The sequence below is a fragment of the Rattus norvegicus genome, chromosome 4 (assembly GCF_021556685.1).
Source record: "Rattus norvegicus strain SHRSP/BbbUtx chromosome 4, alternate assembly SHRSP_T2T, whole genome shotgun sequence".
NCBI lineage: Eukaryota > Metazoa > Chordata > Mammalia > Rodentia > Muridae > Rattus > Rattus norvegicus.
Window position 1 is genome coordinate 47,003,862 of NC_141537.1, and position 24,771 is coordinate 47,028,632.

The following is a 24,771-nucleotide window of genomic DNA, read 5'->3' on the forward strand; positions in this document are numbered from 1 at the left end:
TAGTGTTCTACAAACCAGTTTCTGCATCTTTGAAAGCCAATAAGCAGATGAGTTCAAACAAAGGAAAGAATCTATTCCTACACCAACAGTAAATCTTCTTAAGTAATCATGAGCTTGGTTTCTACTGGTTCTTATGACTAAAACGTGTCCTCCCCTCCATTGGACTGTTAGAGGAAGTAAAGTGATCAGTGTTTCTGATTGCACTAGAGAAACATACACTGCTATAGAAGAAGGTGGTGGTGGGGAGGGATCTCTGACTAAGTGAGTGATTCCACTAGTTCCTGGAGTTGAGGAATGAAAGGAAGACATTCAGGAGCTAGGTTAGATTTTCTTTTTCCTCACAACTCAGTCACATCTCCTAACTTCCTAGCCAGGCTGTTAGCAACTAGGAACATTTGTTCCTGAGGTTGAGAACTTTTTAGTCTGTGCTTTTCCAGCCTAGAGTGAATGGTATTGGCAGCTCCTAGTGTGCGCTCACCTCATTCTAATGGTACACACATTGCACAGGTAAGAATATTGGTTGGGACCTTGTGAATTTATCTACCTCGTGAAAAGGAAAGGAGGCCCGAGCACAGCCAAACATTCGTTAACCAGAAGTGCAGACTTTCGGCTCACTGCTCTAGTGAGGAATGTGATCATTTAGTCATTATCACACAAGGAGGGCAGATAATTGCTGTCACATGTGTCTGCTCTGAAGATTCCAGAGATTGCCTGTATTGATGACTGACTCAAATTTCTGTATACTTGCATGGTGCAGAAAATTAACATAGCAAACAGGAAGCATGCCCTTTTAAGGTGTTCTTTAAAATGGTTACATTTATATTCTCATGAAAGCCCTCCTTTCTCCTTACCCAACTTAAAGCTCTTGACAATTCTTAATGCAATGAAAAGTTCATGTTCTTCACATTAATATTTTTAATTTATTATGATGCGTGTGTATAATTGGGGGGAAAGGATATGTGCACAGCCTATGTGTGAAGGTCAGAGGACAACTCTGTTCAGAAAGCTCCTTCCACCTCAAGTGAGTTCTAGGGATGGATCAAACACAGGTTTCCAGGCTTGTGTAATAGCAATCCTGCTAGATCATATAGTTTCTTGTAGATATATGAGTTATTATATGTGAATCTTGATGGTATCATTTGCAAAAAGGAATCTGAATCCTTTTAAATAATTTATTCATTGAAGTATATATTTTTAGCCCCAGATGCTTGGGAGGCAAAGACCAAAGTGTCAGTTGAGTCCATGTATTCAAAACTCTAGGCAGTATGAGACCAAGTCTCCAAACCAGGCCAAACAAAACAGAACAAGAAGATGAAAATACATTAGAAACTAACAGCCATAGGATTTTTCAATTTTACCTGGCTGAGATTAAATTCTATTATTACTGACTCAATTACAATAGTATTTACTACTCTGACCTCTTTCCATTAATTTACTGCATAACAGACTTAGCATGTATGATATTTTATAACAATGTCTTAATAGTTACCTCTAGAAAAATGAAAATTAGTTTGTATAAGTATATTTAGGTAGAATAGACTTACTTCTTGACATCTATAAAGCTAATATTTGGCCAACTCAGCATGACAAACATCTACACAGGTATGGAAATATCAGAAATCATGCAATTAACATCGCTTTATATTTACTTGTGTTGATTGTTGTGTGTATATCTATGTATGCATATATATACATATATACATATATATATACATATATATATGCATGTTTGAGAGTCTTACTAGGCTTTCTTGAAATTCACTATGTAGCCAAGGATGGCCTCCAAGTCACTATAATCCTTTCTCATCCTCTGAAATGCTGAATTTATTTATAGAACAAAAGCCATCATGCCTGACTGATTTTTATTTCTAAATAAAGAAAGTACTACAAAAATACATTATCTGAAATTATGTCTACTACTAATCACTTTCTGCATTAGCTTATGAGGAAAAGTCCAGATCTGAAAATACTTCATGTATTTTCTTAAAATAGATGGATTTGCATTAAAATTCATATTCCCTTTAAACTAATAAAAAGGCACTGAATTCACAACAGAAGGGTAGAGTTTGTTGATTTTTCTTAAAATGCATAGACATCCTCACTGAATTTTACATGAAATATAACTCATCAGATCAAGTCCCATGAACTTAGACAAAGAAAGTTTAATGCCATTATTTGGAAACTAAATCATTGACAAAGTTAAAAATAAGTTAAAACATTAGATATAAATATGGGTCCATGTGAAGACTCATTAGAGTCCTATTTGCTTATTATCTGCTTATTTTTGTATTATTTGTCTTAACTAAAATCTGGCAGACATAGCCCACCTCACAGTTGTTTGCGGGGAACAAGGAAGCAGAGCAGACCATGGGTGCCTTCTGAAGCCCCTCTCGTGTAAAGTGCGGAATGCAGACTTGCTCAAGTTGCTGTGCGATTCTTCCTTGTGGATCAGTGGAGAAGTGTGGCTGATTACATAGCTTCTGACTTTAGCCAAACTTCAGCTTGTCTGGCCAAAGGTCACGTGTGTGGACATTCTTGTTTCATTTTATTTGGGAACTAAACTGCTATGTTTCTTCCAAATGTATGGTTTCTAATAAACTCTGCTGATGTATTTTGCCACATCACCACGCGTCTCACTGCCATTTCTTAATTCAGTGCACTTTATGAGTTGGTGACGCACAAGGTTTAAAATGGAGCCAACTTCTCCCTGAGAGAGGGGATTCTCATAACCCACTGAGACCTAGAATTTGGCTTCAGGAGAACATTTTTTTTTGATAATTTATTCCTGTTCTCAAATAAAATACCATAAAGACAGGGTTTGCAGCGTTTGTCTTTTGCCAGATAGATGCTGGGAAAGGTTACTCCGTCTTAGAAAGCAGAGCTGCCAAAGACAAGCTCGGCTGCTCTGAGACCCTCGACAGCCCCCGGGAGACCTGCGTCTCTCCACGGCTCTGACACAGCCTCTTGGCGTCCTACCCAAGTCATCTCGTTTGTATCTTCTTAGTTTTCACAGTGTATTTCAAATTCTAGATAATTATAAAATTCAAACTTCTAATGAATTATAATTATGCTGTATAAATAAATATTCTACATTCTAAATTATTGCCCACTGGATCACTGGGGCAATTCAAGCACTGACTTAATAAACAGGTTTAACAAAGACGCCATGGAAATAACAAACTTGGGAAAAGTAAAAAAAAAAAAAAAATCCTAAAACCATCATAGATGGCAACTGTCAGAATTAGACAATTCTCCCTATAGAAGTCCATGTAGTTCTAGTAATATTTAACACTTAGTATTTGCTATCGGTTTTAAGTGATATCACCATATAATTTTATAACAACCCCACTGAGCAGAGAATTATTATGATGTCCATTTTAAGCTTCAGAAAGCCAAGGTACAGGAAGCAAGTCTGATGACTGACAACTGAGGTAGTTTTCTCTGTAATGATACAGAGAATTTTCTCCCTCTTCCTGGACAGCGCTGTCCTCTGTAGCTCAGGGTGACCTCACACTGCATCCTTCAGTCTTCCCCTCCAGAGTTTTGGATATTACAGGTAGGTGTGCACCACCTTGTGAGTACAAGTTCTTAAGGACTAATTGGATATTTTAAGTCACTGCTCCAAACCCTCTGTAAGGTCTATAAAGCATATTAAATTATCAATGTAATATTCAAAAGATTCATTGTTGGCTCACACCTGTAATCTCAGTGTTAGCTAGGCAAAACAGGAAAATTGAAGATTCTAAGGTCTGTTTAACCTAGGGAGTTCGAGCTTGCCTGGAAAACCTTAATAGCAATGGCATTAATCCTTTGTAACAAAATGCAGGACAGGATTTGTGTGCTGACATTAAATGTCTTCAAAAACAGCTCAGCGGCTGTGATTGACAGCTGGAGTGGCTAGTCTCAGTTCTAGGACTTTCACAGCCAGGGACCTGAGGCTGGCTCACTATTTACCTTTCCCAAATAAGCCTTAGTGCCTTAATCTGAAGACAGGAGAATAACAGTAATAACACCCTCACAGAGTATTCCGGGAACTAACTGAGGCCATGCAGAACTGTGGTCAGAGGACAGCGTTTTATGTAGCAGTAACTCCAGATCAACTGACTAAATTTATAAACAGATTTGGGAGATACAGCCATGTGATCAGTGACTCATTTACACCCAAGCTTTGCAGAGCTTTCGGTTCAGATGTTTCCCTTTGCAAAATGATGGAATTGTGTATTAGGGACCTTTGGGATTTCTTATCAATCGTCTCAGTGATGGTAAACTAGATACTTTCATGCCAAAATTTAATGCACGGCCTGAAAGTGCCATCTTTTCAAAATCATTTGCCATTAAAGTGTGTAGTTTAGTACAGAAGAGATGTCTATTTATATGATGAAAAAGTCTGGAATGGATTCATTCAGTTTCTAGTGAACTGCATTTATTTAAAACTTACTTCAGTTTATCTAGTCAGAAATGGCCAGTTAGAAATGTATGACATATGAATTAAAAGATTTAGTCATCTCATCATTTCTTTGACGAAAGTGGTACTATCTTGAATAAAGCAATAAAAATGTTCTTAAAATTCACATTTACTATTCCTTTTTTTAAAATTCTGTGCAAGAATTTGTAGTAACAAAATTTGCTGAATGAAGGCTATCCATGTTTCCTTTACCATTTTTTTTTTCTTTAAAATTGTTTTTTCCTTTCAAGAGCAGTTTGCTTACTCTAAACTATGATGCCAAAACCATAAAGGCTTTGGACCTAAGGTCCACAAGCAACAGCCCAGGCCCCGGAGATGGGGATGTGAGCAAGGGACAAGCATAAGGGACTGATGCTCAAGGCACACTGAGACACAGAAGGTAGATCCCCAAGGAGTTACTCAAATAGAAAAGTGAATCGTTTTACCTCTGCTGAAATACCGACGTCCAAACTGAAATGCAATCAAACATTGCGGAGACAGCCCTGTTAGGGAAACCGGGCGGGCCTGTGAAATACTGCACCTGCTGTGCTGAGGTGGAAAATGGCGCCCACGCAGCCCTCCTCCGCGCCCGGGACCAGTGCGGACCGGCTCCGACTGGCCAGAGGTTGTAAGCAAGGTCAGGCCAAACCAGTCCTGCATCTGCTGCGCTGCTGCGGGTGGCTGTGGCCGAGGGGTTGACCTCCTGGTTTGTGCTGGGCCCCTTTCTGGTTTCTGGACAGGCTCTGCTGCCTAGTACCGGCCCGTGGTTCAGCAACAAGGTCCCATCCCTTCTCTCTCTGTGGGATCATGGTGTCTGGCCCAGGCTGGCTCCTCCGGAGGGACAAACGCACAGTGGCCGGAGGCTCGCGGTCATGTTCTGGACCTTGGTGTGGTGGACCTAGGATCATCAACTTCGAGCAGCATGGCGGTTTGAACAGGCCTCTCCCTCTCCGTGTCTACTACCCACGTGGCTTACTGGCAGTTCTTTAGGTGTTTTCTGCCCTTGGGGTTCTGTCCTGACAGCCACAAATCTGGAGGGAAGGTCTCTGCTCGAGGCTATGTCTTCGTTAAGTTGGTTAAAGCTCAAATAGCTAGAGGCCCTGCAGCCCAGCTTGGAGACAGTTCCCATTGTGTTGTATTCTCCAGCAGGCCCAGCCAGCACAGCAGTCAGAAGTTATATTACCGTTTCTCAAAAATAGCTATTTTGAAAAGCTATGAAGTAGTTAAGCTTACTTATTTGTTTTAAAAAGGAGTACTTCTAATAGTTTCCTAAAATTGATCAATATGATGTAGAATATTAAGTATTCATTTCTGAAGCATCAAAGCTAGTAACTGTAGGCAAAATCCCATCAACGATTGATTCCCTTGGGGTTAACCTAATAATAATCATGTTCAGTGAAAACTTTAGACACTTTGGAAGTATTGTTTTGAAAGAACTGACATTTCCCCGAGGAATTTTGAGATCTGTTCCTTCACTGGACTACATAATTGATGAAATTATGGGATGTTGAAAGGAAGTGTTTTTTGCCTATTGTAGGGTAGCAGATGAGTCTGGCTGCCTTATTTACTATGACCCTGGAGGAAAGGGCCTACTACATACATTCACTGATTTATATAAGGGATGTAGATGATAAGCTTCAGTCCTCCATATAGAAAGGATTAGTGAAAGCTAAGCTTCTAACTATGATAAAAGTTGCTATCTCCGCTGTTATGAAGAGGCCTGAGCCTGTAATCGCAGCACTCAGAACCAGGTGAGTTCCCACCCACAAAGGACTGGGGCTGCGCATATCAAGGATCATTCATTAAGAAAATGCCCCCCAGGCTTGTCTTCTGAGGGAATTGTCTCAGTTGAGGCTCCCTCCTCTCAGATGGCTGTAGCTTGTGTCAAGTTGACATAAAAGCATCCAGCACAGTTAACTGGGTCAAGGGTACCAAGTGCTCATGGTAGTGATGGAAGGTTTTAGTGGGACCTGGGGAAAGAGAGGCTTCAAAACATTCAGCGCTTGCTTTAGAAATCCTTAATGGATTACGTTTTATGTTCTTTGTTTCCTACATAGAAACAACTGTCCCATTTTGACCAAGAAGTATATATGCTCTGTAGACTGGGAAATGTCATGTTGTTTTAATGGTGGCTGGTTCCTTTCCCCTTGAGTTTTGGCATTCTTTCATACATGCTGAGGTCGCAACATTTCTATGAGAGCTATGAGTGGAGACTGTATTATGGACACTGAAAATTGAAGCACAGAGTGTGTGCTTGTATTAGGGGCACACTTATAAGTAGACCTTAACGATGTAAGTGTCTAATGGAGTCCTAGTTGACTTTGAGGGTTTCCTGTGGCCCTGAAGTTGTGGAAGATGATGAGGAATGGAACATTCTTTTTGAAGGGTAAATTTGAAATATGATCTGAAATAAGTTCATTCCTCAAGAGGACACACAAGAAAAGAGTTTATTTGTATGCTCTCTTACCCTGTGGAGGTCCGTTTCTCTGGAATCTTCATGTTTGGCATTTCTACCATTTGTTCATGTTATACTAAGCCACATCATGCAACTGATATATGGGGTGTGTTCTCTGGAGCCAATTCCATGCTAAAAGAATTTTCCAGAGTAAAGATAAAACAGAACAGCAAAGATGAATCATGTCACTTAAGGCAACAATCTGATGTGTGCGTATACAGGGTCTTTATATTGCTTATTTCTTCAGGAAAAATAACCCACCCTGTGCCCTCATTTTCAACAGTGTAATCTGGGAAAATAATGGCTTTTGTACCTTGTTGGTGCCCTTCCCCCTTCACATCTGCTGCAGTTAATTGCATCTTAATTTCTAAGGTTCACTGATAGTTTAAAAGTTAATACAGAACAGTTTTGCAACATCAACTTAACAAGGACTGAGTTCTTTCTGTGATAAATTTAACATTTTAGAATGTTTGCAGCACCCCCTGCTGGCTATGTTGTGGAAATTCCTAAATTAAGTGTTCTTCAGGTGCTACTTCGTGACTATCTGATGCATACAAAATATTTCTTTAGAAATATTTCCTTAGAAATATTTTGCTTAAACCGAGGTTATATGGTTAAAATTTAACCGAAGATATTTTTCATTCTAATTTGTCAATTGGGTTTTGAATGGTGCTTATTTCGGCGGGTGCCATAATAATGTACTCATTGGAGAAAAATGTTTGCCAGAGGTTTTTTTTTAAAATGATATTTCTACTCAAATTAAATAGGAGAAGAAATATCTCTTCAAATACACATGTTTTTATTGTACATATTTTTACTATGAACATCTTTTTATACAAGTCACAAGTTTAGGTTATGCTAAGTACAAACCTTGCACGATTTACAAAGCTAGAGTTTAACTGAAGAAGAGCCGGAGGTGGTGAAGTTAGAGTTGCACCATCCTTAAGGAGAGAAATCACAAAGGTTTGGCTGAGCACCATGTTTCAAGCCAAGTTCTGGAGTCATAGTGTTCATGACCCTTCTAATGGGCTTTCTGTTTGGACAGCAAACGTTTAACTAAAGGAAACATGACTTGCTAGTTAGTGTCATATGATGTGATAAGTCTCAAATCTCAGTTATTTCTTAAGAACAGAATTCAGACATGTTGCATTAAGTGACAAAGTTAAGCAACAAAATTTTAGGGCCATTATAAACTGAGTAAATGTAAAATGAGACACTGCTTACTTTAAAGATAAATTCATCTCTTTTACATGGAAGCATGCATCCCACTGTAAATATGAACTTGCTTTACTATCTCAGCAATAAACAAAAGGGATCATATGGAATGGTGCTTTATATTTTGTTACATGCAGAGTGTCAGAATAATGGTTTACATGTCTCCTCCACTGTTAAAGTAATGACTACTGGGCAGATGGATGTCTAGGTGGGTGGAGGGATGGGTGGAGGGAGGCTGGTGGATGAACAGGCCTGCTGTAGAATCCTAGTGAATCATCATTTGGCCTCTGAGGTCTCTTGGATTTCTGCCATAGTTGTGGTTGTGCACATTAGTCGGTGTGTTCTTTGAGGACTGATGTTTTGACTTTGGTTAAGTGAGTTTTATTTTCTAACAAAACCACATTTATTATTACCAAAGAGATCTGATATTGTGAATTATTAGAAAGTCTTTATAGGATGTTTGAAAACAATTGTAGTTTATTAATCACATGCTTAATACAACATGACCTTAAACCTCTTGATGGACTTCTCTAAGTAAAAGCCCTATGGTCTTAGTTTCTATGTTCCTTGTATAACAAAAGATATGATTTTAGTAATTAACATGGTGACATTAGAGTGATGGCTCTCTATGTATATCAGTATAAGTAAAAGACGTGAAAATGCTCCAAAATTATTTATTTTCATAGAACTTCCTCCTGCAACTGTGCTAACATTAATTTCTCTTACGCCTTCCTGGAAAAGCAGTATGAATCCAGCGAGCCATCTCCAAATAAAAATTGCCATCATCCTTAATGGGCCAAGGCCAGTGCTCTCTGTGTTACACATGATACGGAGCTGTAGTCTGTCATTGAGAGACCTGTGTGAGTGACAGGAAGTGGTCCCAATTGTATGTGTACCTTTTACCTTTGTTGTTGGAAGTTCATTCATGAACTCAGCTTAAATCTCTTAGAACAGCCACACAACGTTACACAGTAGCTGATGTTGGCGTGCACTATCATTTGAAAAATGAGGAAACTTGAGTCTGGAGGTTAGGGACGATTCCCCTTTCCCAGTGCCTGCGAAGTCTCAAGAACCTGATTAATCTCTAGGGTTGTGTTTTGTTTTTCAGTTTCCTATGTAAAGGATGGAGATCCACATATTCTTATCAAATGGTCAGGAAGGGTGTTTTACTGAATGAATTAGCTCCTAATATCACTGGACTTACAGTCATTTCATATTCCTCTTTGTTACAGAATGCAAAGTATGGCGAAATCCACTGAATTTGTTTAGGGGTGCTGAATACAATCGGTGAGTCTTACCAGTTAAGGAAATGAATGAGCGGTTTAGAGAGCAAAGACAGCAAGTCTACCACTGGTTCATTGAGGGCTCACGGAATAGTGAGTTACTCCCCTCCTTCCTCTCTTCTCCCTCACCCTTCCCTACCCTCCCTCCTTTTCTAGCTCATCTCCTCTTTCTTCCTTCTCTACCTCTTTTTTATCTCTGTTTGAGACAGGGTTTCATAATGCAGAGCTTGCTTTGCGGCTAGGAACCTTTGCTCCTGCTCCTCTTGCCTCACAAGTGGGTCCTGGGATTATTGCACGTCGCCGTGCACAGCATCTTCAGTGTTTGCAATACAGTCTGCAAGGGTTTTGATTTTTCTGTTTTACAGATATTTTGGCATTCTAGTTTGGAATAATATATAAAATTATAGGTTGTGATTGTTTTCTATTGTACTTATTCTTTGAAAAAATTATTAATGTATATGTATGCTCAGAGACAAGCTTGTGGGGATTGTTCTCCCCCTGTGTGGGTTCTAGACCTTGAACTTGGATTATCAGGTGAGGTTGCAGATAGCCCCTTTGCTGAGCTACCCCACTGCCTTCTGTTGCAGTTACTCTTTTCAATATATATCATACAGACTCTGGATTCTGAAGGTTCCTCAGAAACTTTATTATATGGACCCCAGAGCAGTTATATTGCAACTTCTTAATTGAGTGAAGTAATTAGCCAAATTAGAAATTTGTAGTTTGGGGGAAATATCTATTTGTAATATTAATTAGGGAAGTTTTCTGTCAGCAAGGACTATTAAAATGTTAAGGCAACCCAAGAGAATATGTGTATTTTGTGCTATGTAATTCCTGAAGGAAGACAGGATGACTTTTTGAGATCTACTTTTATTTTATGTGTATGGTTGGTTTGCCTGCATATGTGTCTGTGTACCATGTGCATGCAATGCCAATGGAGGCCAGAAGACAGCATTGGATCCCCCTTGGAACTGGAGTTACATACACTTATTAGCTGTCATGTAGTTGATGGGAATCCAACAGGAGTCCTCTGGAAGAACAGTCAGAGCTCTTTCTACTGAGCTACTCTCTAACCCAGAGCAGGGTGTTTTTTAGCAATATGTTTTGGTGTTCATGAACAGAGATGTGTCAATGCTTAGTAGTGATTTGCATTTCAATTTCTCTGCACCTTCCTCCTTTATAGGTCTTTTTCCTTTCCCCAAACTGTCTGACCGTCATATTTGCCCTTGACAGGTACACTTGGGTCACAGGACGAGAGCCTCTGACCTACTATGACATGAACCTCTCTGCCCAAGACCACCAGACCTTCTTTACCTGTGACTCGGACCATCTCCGTCCCGCAGATGCAAGTATGAGAAACCCTTTGGATACTTAGGGTGGGAAGGCTGTTCAGTTTGTTCCCGATCATGGTTCTGATTCTGTGATGTCTAGCACACTTCTGTAATCTCAACACTCAGGAGGCAGAGGCGGAGGCGGAGGTGGGAGGACATCTAGTTTGGGAGCAGCTTGGACTATGTAGTGAATTGCAGGATAATCTGGGCTGTATAAGAACAAGGAGAGCTAGGGAGATAGACCAGGGGGTAAAGTTCTTGGCTTGTAAGCATGAGGACCCGATTTTGGTCCCTTGAGCCCCTGTAAACAGAAACAAAACCTGTGTTTGATAGCACATTATTGTAATCCCAGCTCTGAGCAAGCAGAAACAAGTGGATCCCCAGGGCTTGCTGGCAGTCAGCTTAAACTCTGTGGTGAGATCCAGTCCTGCCTCTAAAGAAAGAAGGACAAAAGAAAAAGGGGTGGGTGGATGAAGGACTGACACCTGAGGTTATCCTTTAGACGTGTGCACATACACACTTGCCTCTCTCTCTCTCTCTCTCTCTCTCTCTCTCTCTCTCTCTTTCTCTCTCTTCATGAATAAAATATTAAATTGACTAATAAACCCAGAATTCGTAAGCAATATTTATAGGAAATTTATTTACAGTGATTATCAATGTAGAAATGAGGCTTATTATTATCTATAATTATCATTATTATGTATTTTGAAGATACATATCTTATACAAAGTGAGTTAAACTTCAAAGGTGAGGTGGAACATGGGTCTCCTTAATCACATTCTAATTAGAAGCTGAGATTTGGGGGGTGAGGGAAGGTGGGGGTGGTGCACACCTTTAATCCCAGTACTCAGCAGGCAGAGGCAGGTAGATCCCAGAGTTTGAGTCCAGCCTGGTCTACAGAGTGAGTTCCAGGACAGCCAGGACTACCCAAAGAAACCAAGTGGGGATTCATTAAATCTAAATGGCTACCCTATTTTACTGGCTTCAGATATTGGTTTACTGGAAGGGCACATGGCTCTGGTGTAGGAGTGCATTTGTGCTCTCTCCGAGCAGAGCTTGCCTAGCATTCATTTCATCACTTTGCTGTTGGTAAATTTTGTATTATTAAATGGGTCAAAAGTAATCTGAAAATTCCTGTCTTAATTAGGGTTGTGTTATTATATTGAAACACCACAACTAAAAGCAACTTGGGGGAAGAAAAGGTTTATTTACTTGGCTTATGTATCCTGAATCACTGTCTGTTGAGGGAAGCTGAGGCAGGAACTCAAACTAGACCAGGGTCTGGAGGCAGGAGCTGATGCAGAGGCTATGGAAGCGGTTGTTTACTGCCTTGCTCCCCATGGCTTGCTCAACCTGCTCTTATAGAGAGAGCTAGGAGCACCAGTCTAGGGTTAATACCACCCTCCCCTGTCAGTACTAAGAAAATGCCCCAAAGGCTTGCATAGCCTGATTTTATAGACATACATTCTCAACTGAGAGTCCCTCTTCCCAAATGACTCTAGCTGATGCCAAGTTGACAGAAAACTAGACAGGACAATACCTTTAAGCAAAACAACTTCTACATACATGTAAGAAACTGACTTATAAAAGATGAACTATGAAATTATATGAGAGTATTGTTTTTAAAGTCCTTGTCGCTATTATAGAATATCATATTATGATTAATATTCCTGGGCACCAAGCTTTTCCTAGTATATTTACAAGCTGCTCTGCTACATAAAAACTAGGATTTCAGGGAAATGGAGTCCCAAATATCCATGTCAAGTCAAATTCTATGGCAATTTAACTGAGTTCACTTTGTCTACATAGTTTCAACTTTCAAATATCCCACATTTGTAGCAAATGCTTTGGAACATGTGGAATAGAAATTATATATTATAGAATATATAATATATAATTTGTAGAATATATATTATATATTATAGAGAGTCTGAGGTACTGAGAGTCACTTCAGATGGGAACAGGTCATTCAAGATGGTCTGACCATAAAATAGAAATTTCAAAATATGCAAAATATGTTTTCTAACAGCAAGTGTTTATTAAAAACTCTATTATAGCTCATCTTCTTGACTCTTTTTATGTATGATATTTATACCTATACTTTAATCCTCATACAAAAAGTTTGTTATTGGCCACTAAAGAACAGTGAAAACTAGCAATTCAGAATACTCGTGTGACTTTGGGGATATGAGTTGACTTCCTCAGTGATAAAACGTTACAATTAAAGCTGCCAACTGTTTAATGCCCCACAGCTAGACATTGAATTATATGTAGTTGGTGATTTGAATTATTCCTTTTTTTTTCTAACTAGTAATGCAAAAAGCGTGGAGAGAGAGGAACCCTCAAGCCAGGATTTCTGCAGCCCATGAAGCTTTGGAGATAAATGAGTAAGTAGGGAACAGACTTGCGAGTAAAATGAAGACATGTGGTATGCCGAGTATTTTCAGTCACCATTGACAGGACACTCCTGTTATGCTGTGCATTTGAAATGCAGGCTATTTATTTCCAAGGGCGTTAGTTTCTAAAGTTTTATTTCTCTGAAGGACAGCGGTGTGCATGTGCGTGTGGGTATGTGTGTTGGAACTAAGTTCAGTGCCTTTACTGTGACCATAGATTAAGCCCTTCAAGGGATATCCTTTGCATATTGGGAGAACATAAGCTAAGTACGGTTCTCAGGAAATCTAGAACATTTTCACAGGGACCCTCCTTTCTAGATGTAGAATGCCCTTCTATGTGTCCGGGCTTCTAGACGTAGCTTCTGCTAGTGGAAGAAACAACTGCAGAAAAGATAAATGGCGATGAAAAGCTAAAACCTTAATGTTAAGGTGGTAAAAAGAGGAAACGCTGTCCTTTCTGTTGGTAAACATTCTATGGGTTACCAAGGAAGGCTGAGAAATCCTTCTGGAGATCTCAGAAAATGAGATTCTTAATATTGGAGTCATTAAAACTTAGGGTTGGCAGAAACCTTAAAGGTCACTTAGCTCAGCCACCCATCTGGTGCTTGAATCACCTCAATAAGGCCCTTGCCAAGTGGTCATTGTTAAACTATTTTATGATTTTCTCAAGAAGCTTACTGAATCTTCTCCAGAGGGGTCTTGGAAATAAAAAACGAGTCACTGAGTTTCAAATCCTGTCACCGTAATGCTGAATCTGCATGGTTTCTGACTGTGTCATGGGACATGCCTTTCCCTTCCTGTCCTCCTCAGTTTAATATGCCTGCTGTGTGTGCGTGTGTGTGCGCATATCTGTGTGCATGAGCGTGTGTGTGTGTGTGTGTGTGTCTGTGTGTCTGTGTGTGTGTGTGTGTGTGTGTGTGTGTGTGTGTGTGTGTGTGTGTGTGTCTGGGGCCTGGCATGTCGAGACTACCCTGCAGGCTCATGTCTTCATGAATCACATTTCTTTGGTTTTATTCAACCAGTTACTAGGCACCCTGTTACCCTGTGATTCAATCCATCTTTCTCCATTTTGATCTTAAGAATGCCAGTTTTATAGAAAGTTTTAATTTATAGTAAGTCTACTAGGGAAAATGAAGCTAGCAATCCTGTGTTATTTATTCTCAGCCATTTAAGCTGGCTTCTAGTGGTTTCTGCTTCATTTACTTTTATTTTATTATTATTATATTTAACTGTGCTTAGAGGCCATTTCTTTAGTAAACCATTGGAGTTTCTTTCTGAGTCACTGTTCTGTCATTTGGGAGGTCAGCCATCTTTCCCATTTTGAAAGTGTTCACCACATTTGTCCTTTCATCCTGTAGTCTCTATTCTTTGTGATTCCACAACGCTCCATAGAATGCAATTCCATGTCCTGCCTGCAAGGTCAGTGGGCTTACCAGGGTCTGCCCCTCCCACAAGAGTAGTTCATTTAAAATGCATTGCTGATGTGCTGTCTTGCATCTTTTTTACCCATTTTAGAGTTTAATTTCTTCTCTCCTGTTTAGTCTGACAGTCATTCTCCTTGCTAAAGAAGCCAGGAATAAGAAGCAATAAAGAGTTTTCTTTTCTCTTTATTATCTATCACTATTAACCATAAACCTTTGTTTCAATGTTGTTGTATTGTCTTTTTTTTTTTTTTGGCTTGTTTTTTTGAGGTGATTTTGGATATATTGGGAAGGGGGAGCCATAATTTTAGACAGAGGATGGATAGTTGCTCTCGGTGGGTTTTGTTTGTTTTCTCCTGTTACTGATTTATGTTAGCCAACCCTTGCTAATTTGTAAGTCGAGCTCTCCTGATTTCATTCTTACAAACCATCCCACTCCTCGAAGTCCGTCCCAGCCCTCTTCTCATCTTTCATTTTGTTTGCATGTCCTTTAAGAGTATGACCTGGGCCAGTTCTCCACGAAGCCACACTGGTTACTGCAGTGGCACCCCTCCAGCCTCCCTGAGAGGTTACTTGTCATAGGATAACCGTTGGACATGCGGAAGCTGTTGTCTTGAGCTGTTCTCCATACTACATCTCATGCCACTGAGCCATGCCCTCTTTCCTACGAATTTCCAAAGTCTGCCTCCTGCTCTTCCACTGCCCTGAAGTCTGGAATGACGTAGTAACTCTCGCTGGATGTTCCTATCAGTTTTCATTTCACCGACTATTTTTTTCTTCTTGGTCAGAATTAGGTCCAGAGTTGAAGTTCCCCTAATTGCTTCCTCTACCATCTGGGAGATAAAATTGTTACCAAAGTAAGTCAAGAACCTGTTGGGCACCCTACTTCTAACCAAACGAGACTGGTAGCAGATATCTGGATGGTTGACACTTCATCACCACACTTCTTGCTTCTGTGTGTGTATTGTGTTGTGACAAAGATGCATCATATCCATCTTCCACCGAGCTGAGACCCCTGTTCTGTCCCCCAACCATTAGCAATTCTATTGCTCTCTCTCTTAGCATGTTCCTACCCAAAACTCACGAGTTTCCTCACAGACATGTTTCTTGACTAGTACCGCTACTTTCCCTCTCCTCCTAAGAATACTATTTGAAATATGAACACATAAAGCAAACAGCCTAGTCCTAACTATTCTTGAGCTCCCCACCCACCAGCCAAAATCCTACAGTGAATTCCTTTAAAGCTATGTCTACAGTTACTATTTTCTCAGTATTCAGTTCATTACCTTAAAGCTATGTTTTTATGTAGGCACCTGAAACCTTAAGTAGTTCCTCTGATGCCTACCCAGTAGTTCCCCTCAGGAAGTCATGAGACAGTTTTAGCATCACTGTTACTCTTTGCAAGTCATATATTCTGCCCTCCATAGGAATTGGGTTTCTAGCGTTTATTCTGCGTATTTTCTCCCTACCTCATCATATTAAAGCCTCAGTGATTCACGCTTGAATTTAGAGTGGTGGGATGAAGAATTTGTAAGACTCTTCCCACCCCTAAGGATCAGATGGCCCTAACCTGACGTTATCTGATAAGCTCATACTTTCTCCTAGCTGGCTTTGCAGTTTTCAAGCAGTAACATTTAGTTTCGATTTCTGTTTATTTCCTCTCTTGTGGTCTGATGGAGAGAAACAGGGCACTGGCCACAGAAGAGCAGTGGGGAAGACAAAGGGATGAGCGCAGATTAGCACCCGTGCAGTCTGCTCTGGCCTCGTCACCCCCTCAGGCCCCCTTTCTCTGACAGAGGGTTGTTGTTTGTATGGTTTGGAAGGTCTGCATCTCTGTAAGCCTCCTGTGTCGGTTAGTTAACTGCATATCCTTTTGGGCTTCCGGCCTCAGAGTTGTTGACAGGGTTATGCGATGTGATGTGGTTAGTGCCTGGCATACTGTACAGTCATCTGCAAATGACAGCTCGGGGTTAGATGTGTGAGGTTGGCCTCTCCTTAGGCCGCATGGCTGCATCAGAGGTTCAGCTTTCCAGAAACTACTTTATCAGGTTTTTCTTGTGTTCTCTGATGCAGAAAATCAGCACTGCTCTGGGAGTTTAAAGCAAAGCTGCACACTGTTTTTCAGTCAGAAACTTGATTTAATGAATTTTATGCTCTGAAAAAATTCTTGCAGTGAAAACAGTCTGTATCTAGTAAACGAAAAGAATGTAATTCTTTAAATGTTGAGCAGAAGCGCTCACTAGTAGCTACTAAACTCGTCATCATGAGCTGACATTCACTGAGCACACCCTCAGTGCTGACTGCTACACTAAGTACTGCACAGAAAGCATCTTCTGATCCTTCACAGAGCCATGAAGTAGATGCCATGTTCTCCGTCAGGGAGGCAGAGTGATACCTTACCCCAGGTGACACATTAAGAAGGGGCCAAGTCACATGTGAGCCCCACGTTCCTAACAGGATGCACTATACCGCTCAAGCTGAACTATAGGTGTTTCTTTTGTACCATTACTGTGTCAACAGCTACAAACAGGTGCATGAAACACTTGGCCATGCTGCATGTCAGACATAACTCCTTGCCCTTCTGCATGAACTCCCACAGTCTGTTGCGTGTCCTTGGAGTTGTAATCTGTAATATCTGAATGGACAGGTGTGCAACTGCTTATATTCTCTTGGCTGAAGAGGAAGCCACAACTATTGCTGAAGCAGAAAAGCTCTTTAAGCAGGCCCTGAAGGCTGGAGATGGTTGTTACCGGCGTTCTCAGCAGCTACAACATCATGGCTCCCAGTATGAAGCTCAACACAGTAAGGTTTCCTCCGGTGATGCACTGAGGGGTGGGAATGGGAAAAGTTAATTGGAGCACAGGTTCAGGCTGGCTTAGAACTGGAGTCGTTGGATTCTGTTAAATAAGGCACTTAGCACACTGCCACTTTGGCTGCCATTGTATTCGCTGTTTATTCATGCCACAGAACTTCACTGCCATAAACAAATAACTTCAGAGTTTGTAATATCTATTTCTCCCTTCCCTTTCCTTCCTCCAAACCCTTCCATTCATCCCCCACTACAATAACTTTTAATAGTAACTTCTCCGCAGAATTGGTTTACACTTCTTCCGTTCAGTGGTTTCATCTCAACTGCCTCTCCAAGTTTGGTAACTGAACATAAACTGGTTTTTAGCATCATAAAAATGTTATCCTCTAAGTCTTCAATAGCATGGGTGAAAGCATGTTGAAAAAGGACAATTTAGAGTAACTCTTTTATTGGTTATAGTCTATCAGCATATAGTTATTATTTAAGAAATATTAGTATTATCTTTGAGAGAGAAAGAACCACAAGTTCTTAGTTACTGGTGTTTGCTTAAAACAATACCTTTTGTAAAATAACTTTTAAAAGGCTAAGACCCTTTACTTCAGTACCCCAAACTGAGAGCCCGTGACACTTTGTGGGAACAGTATAGAAGTAAGACAAAGTAATTACTAGAGTTCCCTCAGCCCCTTGTCTCATCTTGGTTGGTTATTTAAACAGAAATCCAGTGATTCTTGTGGGAGAAAAGTGTTTTCATGGTCTGACAAAAATGTGGGTTGTTTCTTTTAGGTAGAATTTCTCTCACTTCATCTCTCTCCTTTAGTTTGAAAAGTAGGGCTATATGTCCTTCATACTTGATATTATATAATTAAATTTTAATATTAAACTTGGATTTGGTCTAGAATCGGACTGAATCAGACTCTGGCTCTCAGGTGCCAGCAATATCAGTACATTATAGCTGACACGTGTGGGGAGTATGTCCACACAAGCTGTCTATACACAGGTTTGCAGTTTTGGTCTGCAGTGAGTACATGTAACATTAAGGCCCCTGGTCATTATAAAAATATAGCAGTATATTTTGAAGATGTGTAGTAAATGTCCACTTTGTGAACTAAATGAAAATTAATGCATAAATTACACAACCTATAACTTAAGACATTTTCTTTCTTTTCTTCTCTAAATTAAATCCTTTCAACCTGTTGCCCAAATCTATCCAAAATATAATCACATCTTTAAAATAATTTGTAGGTACTTGGCAGTTTTTCAGCACACATCTTGTTCTCATTGTTTAAAACTTGAAATGTTCAGACTTTGGTCTCAACATCTTTTAATAGCGGAGTATCATACATGTACTTAATCCATAACAGGTGTGTCGTATTTTTCTCAAACACAGTAATTTTATTGAGGATTAAGCATATGCATGTTCTCACTGGCCTGGAAACATATCCAAAATACATAATTAAATAAAAGATTAAGATAAGAAGCTGCTAATATACTTTGTGGGGGCCATTTTCGTGACCATTGTTGTAGCTGTTTAGCTTGTCAGTGCTTTCTCTCACACTCGGGTAGTTTTTCATTCTGCTGCATGCTCTATTGTCATATCTGGAATGTGTTATATTGCCATCTAAAACCAACTGCTTTTGGGACCTGGAGATGATTATGATGTCACTAGTGTTAGAGAAAGAATAATATGAACCAGAAGTTCAAGATGAGGCTTCTCCACAGTTAATGTCAAGAACAGAAAAAAAATAGTTCATCAGGATGCAACCTGAGATTCACCCCTTTGCATCTTTACCAAAAGCATGCATACTTACGGAATATGGAATTCTTGCTTGTAAACCACGTGCAATGTTAGTGTGTTCCTTTTCTTAGCCCTGGGTGACAGAGATTTTATTTATTATCGAATAGCCCACATGCTTAACTCAAAAGCACAGATTAGGTAATCAGTCGCCGTCTTGGCCTGTGGGCATCTAAGTGCATTGTCTTTGCTCTGCACACACTCTGTTATTAACAAAGGAGGTTCTCTGCTCTCTTGGCAGTAGGGAAGGCTGGAGGAGTAGGACGTTCTCTTGGAGGGTTTTCTTTAGGGTAACATAAATGAGCCTCTGCATTTTTCTTGTTGCTTAACTTAAAGCTCTTGGTTTTTCTTGATTTTTTTTTAACTGTTGATGTTTTATCTCTCCTTTCCCAGGACGAGACACCAATGTCTTGGTCTATATCAAAAGAAGGCTGGCAATGTGTGCCCGGAGACTTGGAAGGACCAGAGAAGCCGTGAAGATGATGAGAGATGTGAGTTTACATCCCTGCTTGGGGTTGGACCTAAGCAAATGGGACTCAAAGGCTGAGCCATGATAACACCATGGTCCAATGAGTGCCAAAGTCAGCTCCCAGCTGACCAACTGACATTGTGAACAATCTGGGGCAATTTACTTAAATCCCATGCTCTGTTTTCCATACGTGTAAGGTAATAGCAGTTTTCACAGTAACCTCATGAGCTTCCTGTAAGATTTAAATGAGGAAATACACATAACGTTTTTGATATAGGGTGACTGGCATATTTTTAAAATCTCAGTAGGTGTCCTTACTAATCAACCTTTAGGACTGTATCAGGAACCAAATGAGATGAGCCATTTTAGATTATTTACTTTTTTATTCTTGAACTTCATGCCAAGGTATTTTCACTTCTATTACTTTAATTATTTTTAATTGTTTAAGAATTTCCCTGCCCCAATATTCTCTCCCAATTTCATGTGTTGTTTGTTTTTTCCTATCCAATGAGTCCACTCAGAGCTACCAGTATGTGTATGGCGTGTGGCATATGACATGTGGCATATGGCATATGGTGTATATGTATTGTATATGGTGTATGTGTATGGCGTATGGTGTATGGTATATGGTGTATGTCTATGGTGTATGTATATGATGTTTGTATATGGTGCATGTGTATGGTGTATGTGTATGGTCTGTGTGTATGGTATATGGTGTATGTGTATGGTGTATGTATATGATGTTTGTATATGATGCATGTGTATGGTGTATGGTATATGGTGTATGTATATGATGTATGTATATGGTGCATGTGTATGGTGTATGGTATATGGTGTATGTGTATGGTGTATGTATATGATGTATGTATATGGTGCATGTGTATGGTGTATGGTATATGGTGTATGTGTATGGCGTATGTGTATGGTATATGGTGTATGTGTATGGTGTATGTATATGATGTATGTATATGGTGCATGTGTATGGTGTATGGTATATGGTGTATGTGTATGGCGTATGTGTATGGTATATGGTGTATGTGTATGGTGTATGTATATGATGTATGTATATGGTGCATGTGTATGGTGTATGGTATATGGTGTATGTGTATGGTCTACGTGTATGGTGTATGATCTAGAGTCAGCTCCTGGAAGATGGTAGCCTTCTCCCAGTAGTCATCAGTTGCCAATAGCTCCTTAGCTAGGAGTGGGAGTTAGTGTCTACGCCTTCTGTGTTGGGGTTTGGTCTGGCTGAATCTTGCGCAGCTCTTTAAGTTCATTTCTACTTCCTGTCATGTCTGGAGAACACTGCTTCACTGTCATCTGTCCTTCATTCCTCTGCTTCCTGCCTTTCTGCCCCTTCTGCAGTGAGCCCTGAGCCTTGGGAAGGGTAGATGATTTATTTATTCAGTATATAGCTGTTAGAAAAGGAATTATGGGCCAGCCGGTTACATTCAAATTTAGTATTATAGTAAGCTAATCCCACTGTAGCAATTTCAACCACTTTCCCTAGAATCTTGAGAACCAGGGTACTTTATTAATTGTAGTTATCACAAGAACTAAGAATAAAAGAGATGGTGACATGGCTTATTAGCAGATCACATGCAGAGCATGGATGTGGCCCCGCGTTCCAGTCCAAGTGATAAAATCCTATAATAAAGTTTAAGGGAGAATGAAGAAGAAAGAAAAGCATCAGTTGCAAGCAAGAGAGAACTAGGAAGGCTGTGAGTGCATGCCTGCAAGACAGAACAGGGGTTTTAAAGGAAAACAACTTAAGGGACTTCTGTCTTCATTTTTGGTTGCTGTCACTAGTAAGAATCATTTTTCATTAAAAAAAAGCTAATATCAATGTAAATCACATCTATAATTTTCTTTTTAAACACTATCTCAACAAATCCCTTGTCAGCACTTCATTTTTCTACTGTATTCCTAAACTAGAGGCTTACATTACTAATAGGCTTTATACAAGCAAAATGACCCCGGAGCTGGACAGCGGTGGCCTCCTGCTCAGTTTGAGTTCCTGGGCTGCACACGGGTCTGGCAGACCGAGAAGCTTTTCTCAGCTTGCCTGTGGAAAGACAGCTGTTCACATGAGTTTCAGGTACTCTTTGGAGGAGGGAGCATGGGCTCAAGCCTCACCTGGTTCTCGTTTTAGGTTGTAGCACAGCAGGCAAAGTCCCAAGGAAGGATAGGGGCAGGAGAAGAAAGATTATGAAGGCAATATGCACTCACTCAGGATGAAGTTCTTTTAATTGAAGAGAAAATTTTAAAAATATTTATTTTATCACATAAGAGCTGATTTTAAGGAAAGGAGGTTTCTGTGGAGACATACATTGTTTTTAAACTTTTCAGCTTGTAGAAATCCCATCCCCTGATACCACAAAGGGACTCTGCCAGTTACTGAGGCTGAATAGAGCTGAGGCCTTAACAAGGGTGGGTGATGGGTGCTTGTCTCTCCATCGTGACCTTGCACAGCCACATTCCTCCTTTAACATTGTTCTCATTGTCAGTGTCATCCCTCCCCCTTCACCTCCTCTTCCTTCCCTCCTTCCTGCTCCTTCACACTTACCCCTATCCTTATCCTGGAGCAGGCATAATTCACAGAGGAACAACTTATTATGTGCTTAAGCATTTCCATAGAAAAATCAAGTTCCGGCTATTTTAATTCCATTTTTTTCCCTTGGTCTTTTTCTGTTCATTTTCATGTGCATAAAATCAATATATCCACCATGTATTTAGTATAGTTGTTTTTTGGCTTAATATTACTTTATATCTACAATTCTACTTACTGATGAAGCCCAAATATAGGTTTACAGAGAGCGTCTGGGATGCAGGGGAAGAGACACTAGCCAGCAGTCGAGGGGCACGGCTCTGCCTTTCCCATGCCCTGGACTCACACAAGCTCTGTGGACTCCTCACTTAATCGTCCATTAATAGGGAACAATACATCCTACCATTAGAAAGCATCTACTTGATGAGGAAAATTTAGTTAAACAATGCAGGTACACTTGGCATGTAATTTGCATGCTTAGAGTTTTCTTCATATTTTCCATTACTTAAGTAATGCATATGATTTTCTTGCCAGTTGTCTGGAAGGACATTGCGAGATAATTCCAATTTTATTTTTAAATTAAAACTTAAGTATTCCTTTTTGGAAATTGTCATAGAACTATGCATATTTGCTGGGTAGAGCATAATATTTCATACCTTCACTGTTTGCTGATCAGATTAGAGAAATTGGCCCTTCATTACCTTAAACTAATTTCATTTTCTTGAGTGAATAAATCAATCAAATAATCTATTTTGGGCTCTATATACATATCCATATAAACCTATATAGTATATGAATATTTATATGCATATACATAGGTAGGACTTTTATATTATATACTAAAACAACCTTTCATTTCTTAAAATACCAGTACACATTGCCTCAGAGTTTATGGAGTATCCATTAATAGGTTCTCTGACCATGTTCCTATGAGAAACAGTGCCAGTCTTGGGAGAGATGTATTTTAAAGGGGAATATTGAAAGTGAGGTTTCAGAAACTTCATAAGTGCCCTAGCACCCCATACAGAGGACAGAGGTTGACGTCTCTCCTTTTGTTAAGGCCGCTGGGCCTTGCAGCACAGGGTTGTCCCAGGTTGACTTCCTTTATTCGACTCAGTTGTGTGACTCATAGTTCTCCGAGGAGAATTAACTGCATTAACACCATGTGTATACACCATCTCTACAGAACATTTCCTCTGATAAAATAGCACACTGGGTTCCAGGCAGCCTGCTGATAAAGACAGGAAGATCTATTTCTTCAGTGAGACATACTATCTATTCTCCATATGCATGAGTTTAAATTTTCCTTGAGCAGATTTTAAAGTGGAATGGCAGAGTTAGACTGCCATCCACATTGAAAGCAAGACCATTTGAAGTTTTTTTTCTGGAGAAGCCTTAAAGAGGGCACACTGTTACCTTGCTGTGTTCTCATTGAAAGAATGTGAAAGGACTTCTGGGAAGGTGGCTAAAGAGATTTTCTTTTGTTTCCATGACTCAACATTGTACAATTGTTCAAATAAAATATTGGATTTTGTCATGAAATATTGATGAAGCAAATGCACATTTGATTTTCTGTTGTCAAGATTAATAACATCTATTCTTAGAACAACCTGTTAACTAATGCGGATTCAAACTTTTGCTTTGTTTTATTAGAACATTAGCTCCTTTTACATAGAGCTCCTTTACAAACAATAATATAGAAGCACCTTAGTGCAAAAGGAGTGTTTTGGAAGTCAGTATAGCTAAGGGAAACTGTTGCCATTGAGTTTTGCTGCAATGTGGTGAATATCCAGGTTGAACACAATAGTGTTAAACTTAAGGAAAAGCCACTGTGTTGGTTCTTAGCATTGGTATTTGCTATTGGACACTGCTTTTTCTTTTACTTTTCCCTTTTAACAGCATTCATGTTTGTCTTCCTTGGTCCTGTTTGAATGTATTTGAAATGTAATTCACAAGGCAGAAGTCTTCTGACTCCTTAGTCATACTTGTCAAGCTAGATATGAATAAACCTTACAGATGGGCTAATCTGTCTCTCTGGCAGAAGCTAAAAGCTCCCGTGATCATCTGTTCAGAGCAGGTTTTGCAAAGCTCAGCTCTGAACATTCTGAGCCATATAATCATCTGTCATGGGGAGCTGTCCTGTACCTTGTAGGACGAGGGAGACTGGCCTGTGTGTTGTAGTGACCTATGTCTCATCAGTCTCCAGTTGCCTACACACATTCCTAAGTACAGTAGGCTGCAGTGGTGACACTAATAGTGGAGAGTCATTAAGGAGTGCCGGAGAAGAGCTTCTGCAGCTAATGAGATCTGTTTCTGCAAAGACTTCAGGTGTGTTTCACTGTAGCCTGAACTCTGTAAGGGCATGAGCCTCCAGAGCACCCCTAGACTTGAGAAGCTTTGGTTGTAGGGATGCTTTGCCCAGATGGAATTCCTTGAGGTATCAAAGGCAAGAAGAAAAACCTAAGTTGAACATTTTGGTGAGGTCCAGGTGAAAAGTCAGTGAGGAGTATTGGCCGCCTTTGCTTCTTGACCTGCCTTCAGAACATTTGTCCTCTTTCCCCAAGTCTGGAGCCTCTCTAAAACACCACTTGTTTGCCCTGCTCTCTGC

General features: G+C 40.0%; 1 protein-coding gene across 45 annotated transcripts in view; it reads left to right on the forward strand.

Annotated features, from left to right (window-relative positions):
* The window catches only part of St7 (suppression of tumorigenicity 7), a 244,242-nt gene that overhangs the window by 136,458 nt on the left and 83,013 nt on the right, over positions 1–24,771 (forward strand). For 27 of the 45 annotated variants that reach the window (XR_015685365.1, XR_015685366.1, XR_015685367.1 and 24 more), the window contains 5 exon segments: positions 9,347–9,401; positions 10,631–10,746; positions 13,040–13,115; positions 17,193–17,347; positions 19,540–19,637. Coding sequence is in view for 24 of the 45 variants with exons in the window: in XM_087656484.1 (XP_087512610.1) it covers positions 9,347–9,401; positions 10,631–10,746; positions 13,040–13,115; positions 17,193–17,347; positions 19,540–19,637 (500 nt within the window). In the remaining 21 variants the exon portion in view is untranslated. 45 annotated transcript variants of the gene reach the window in all.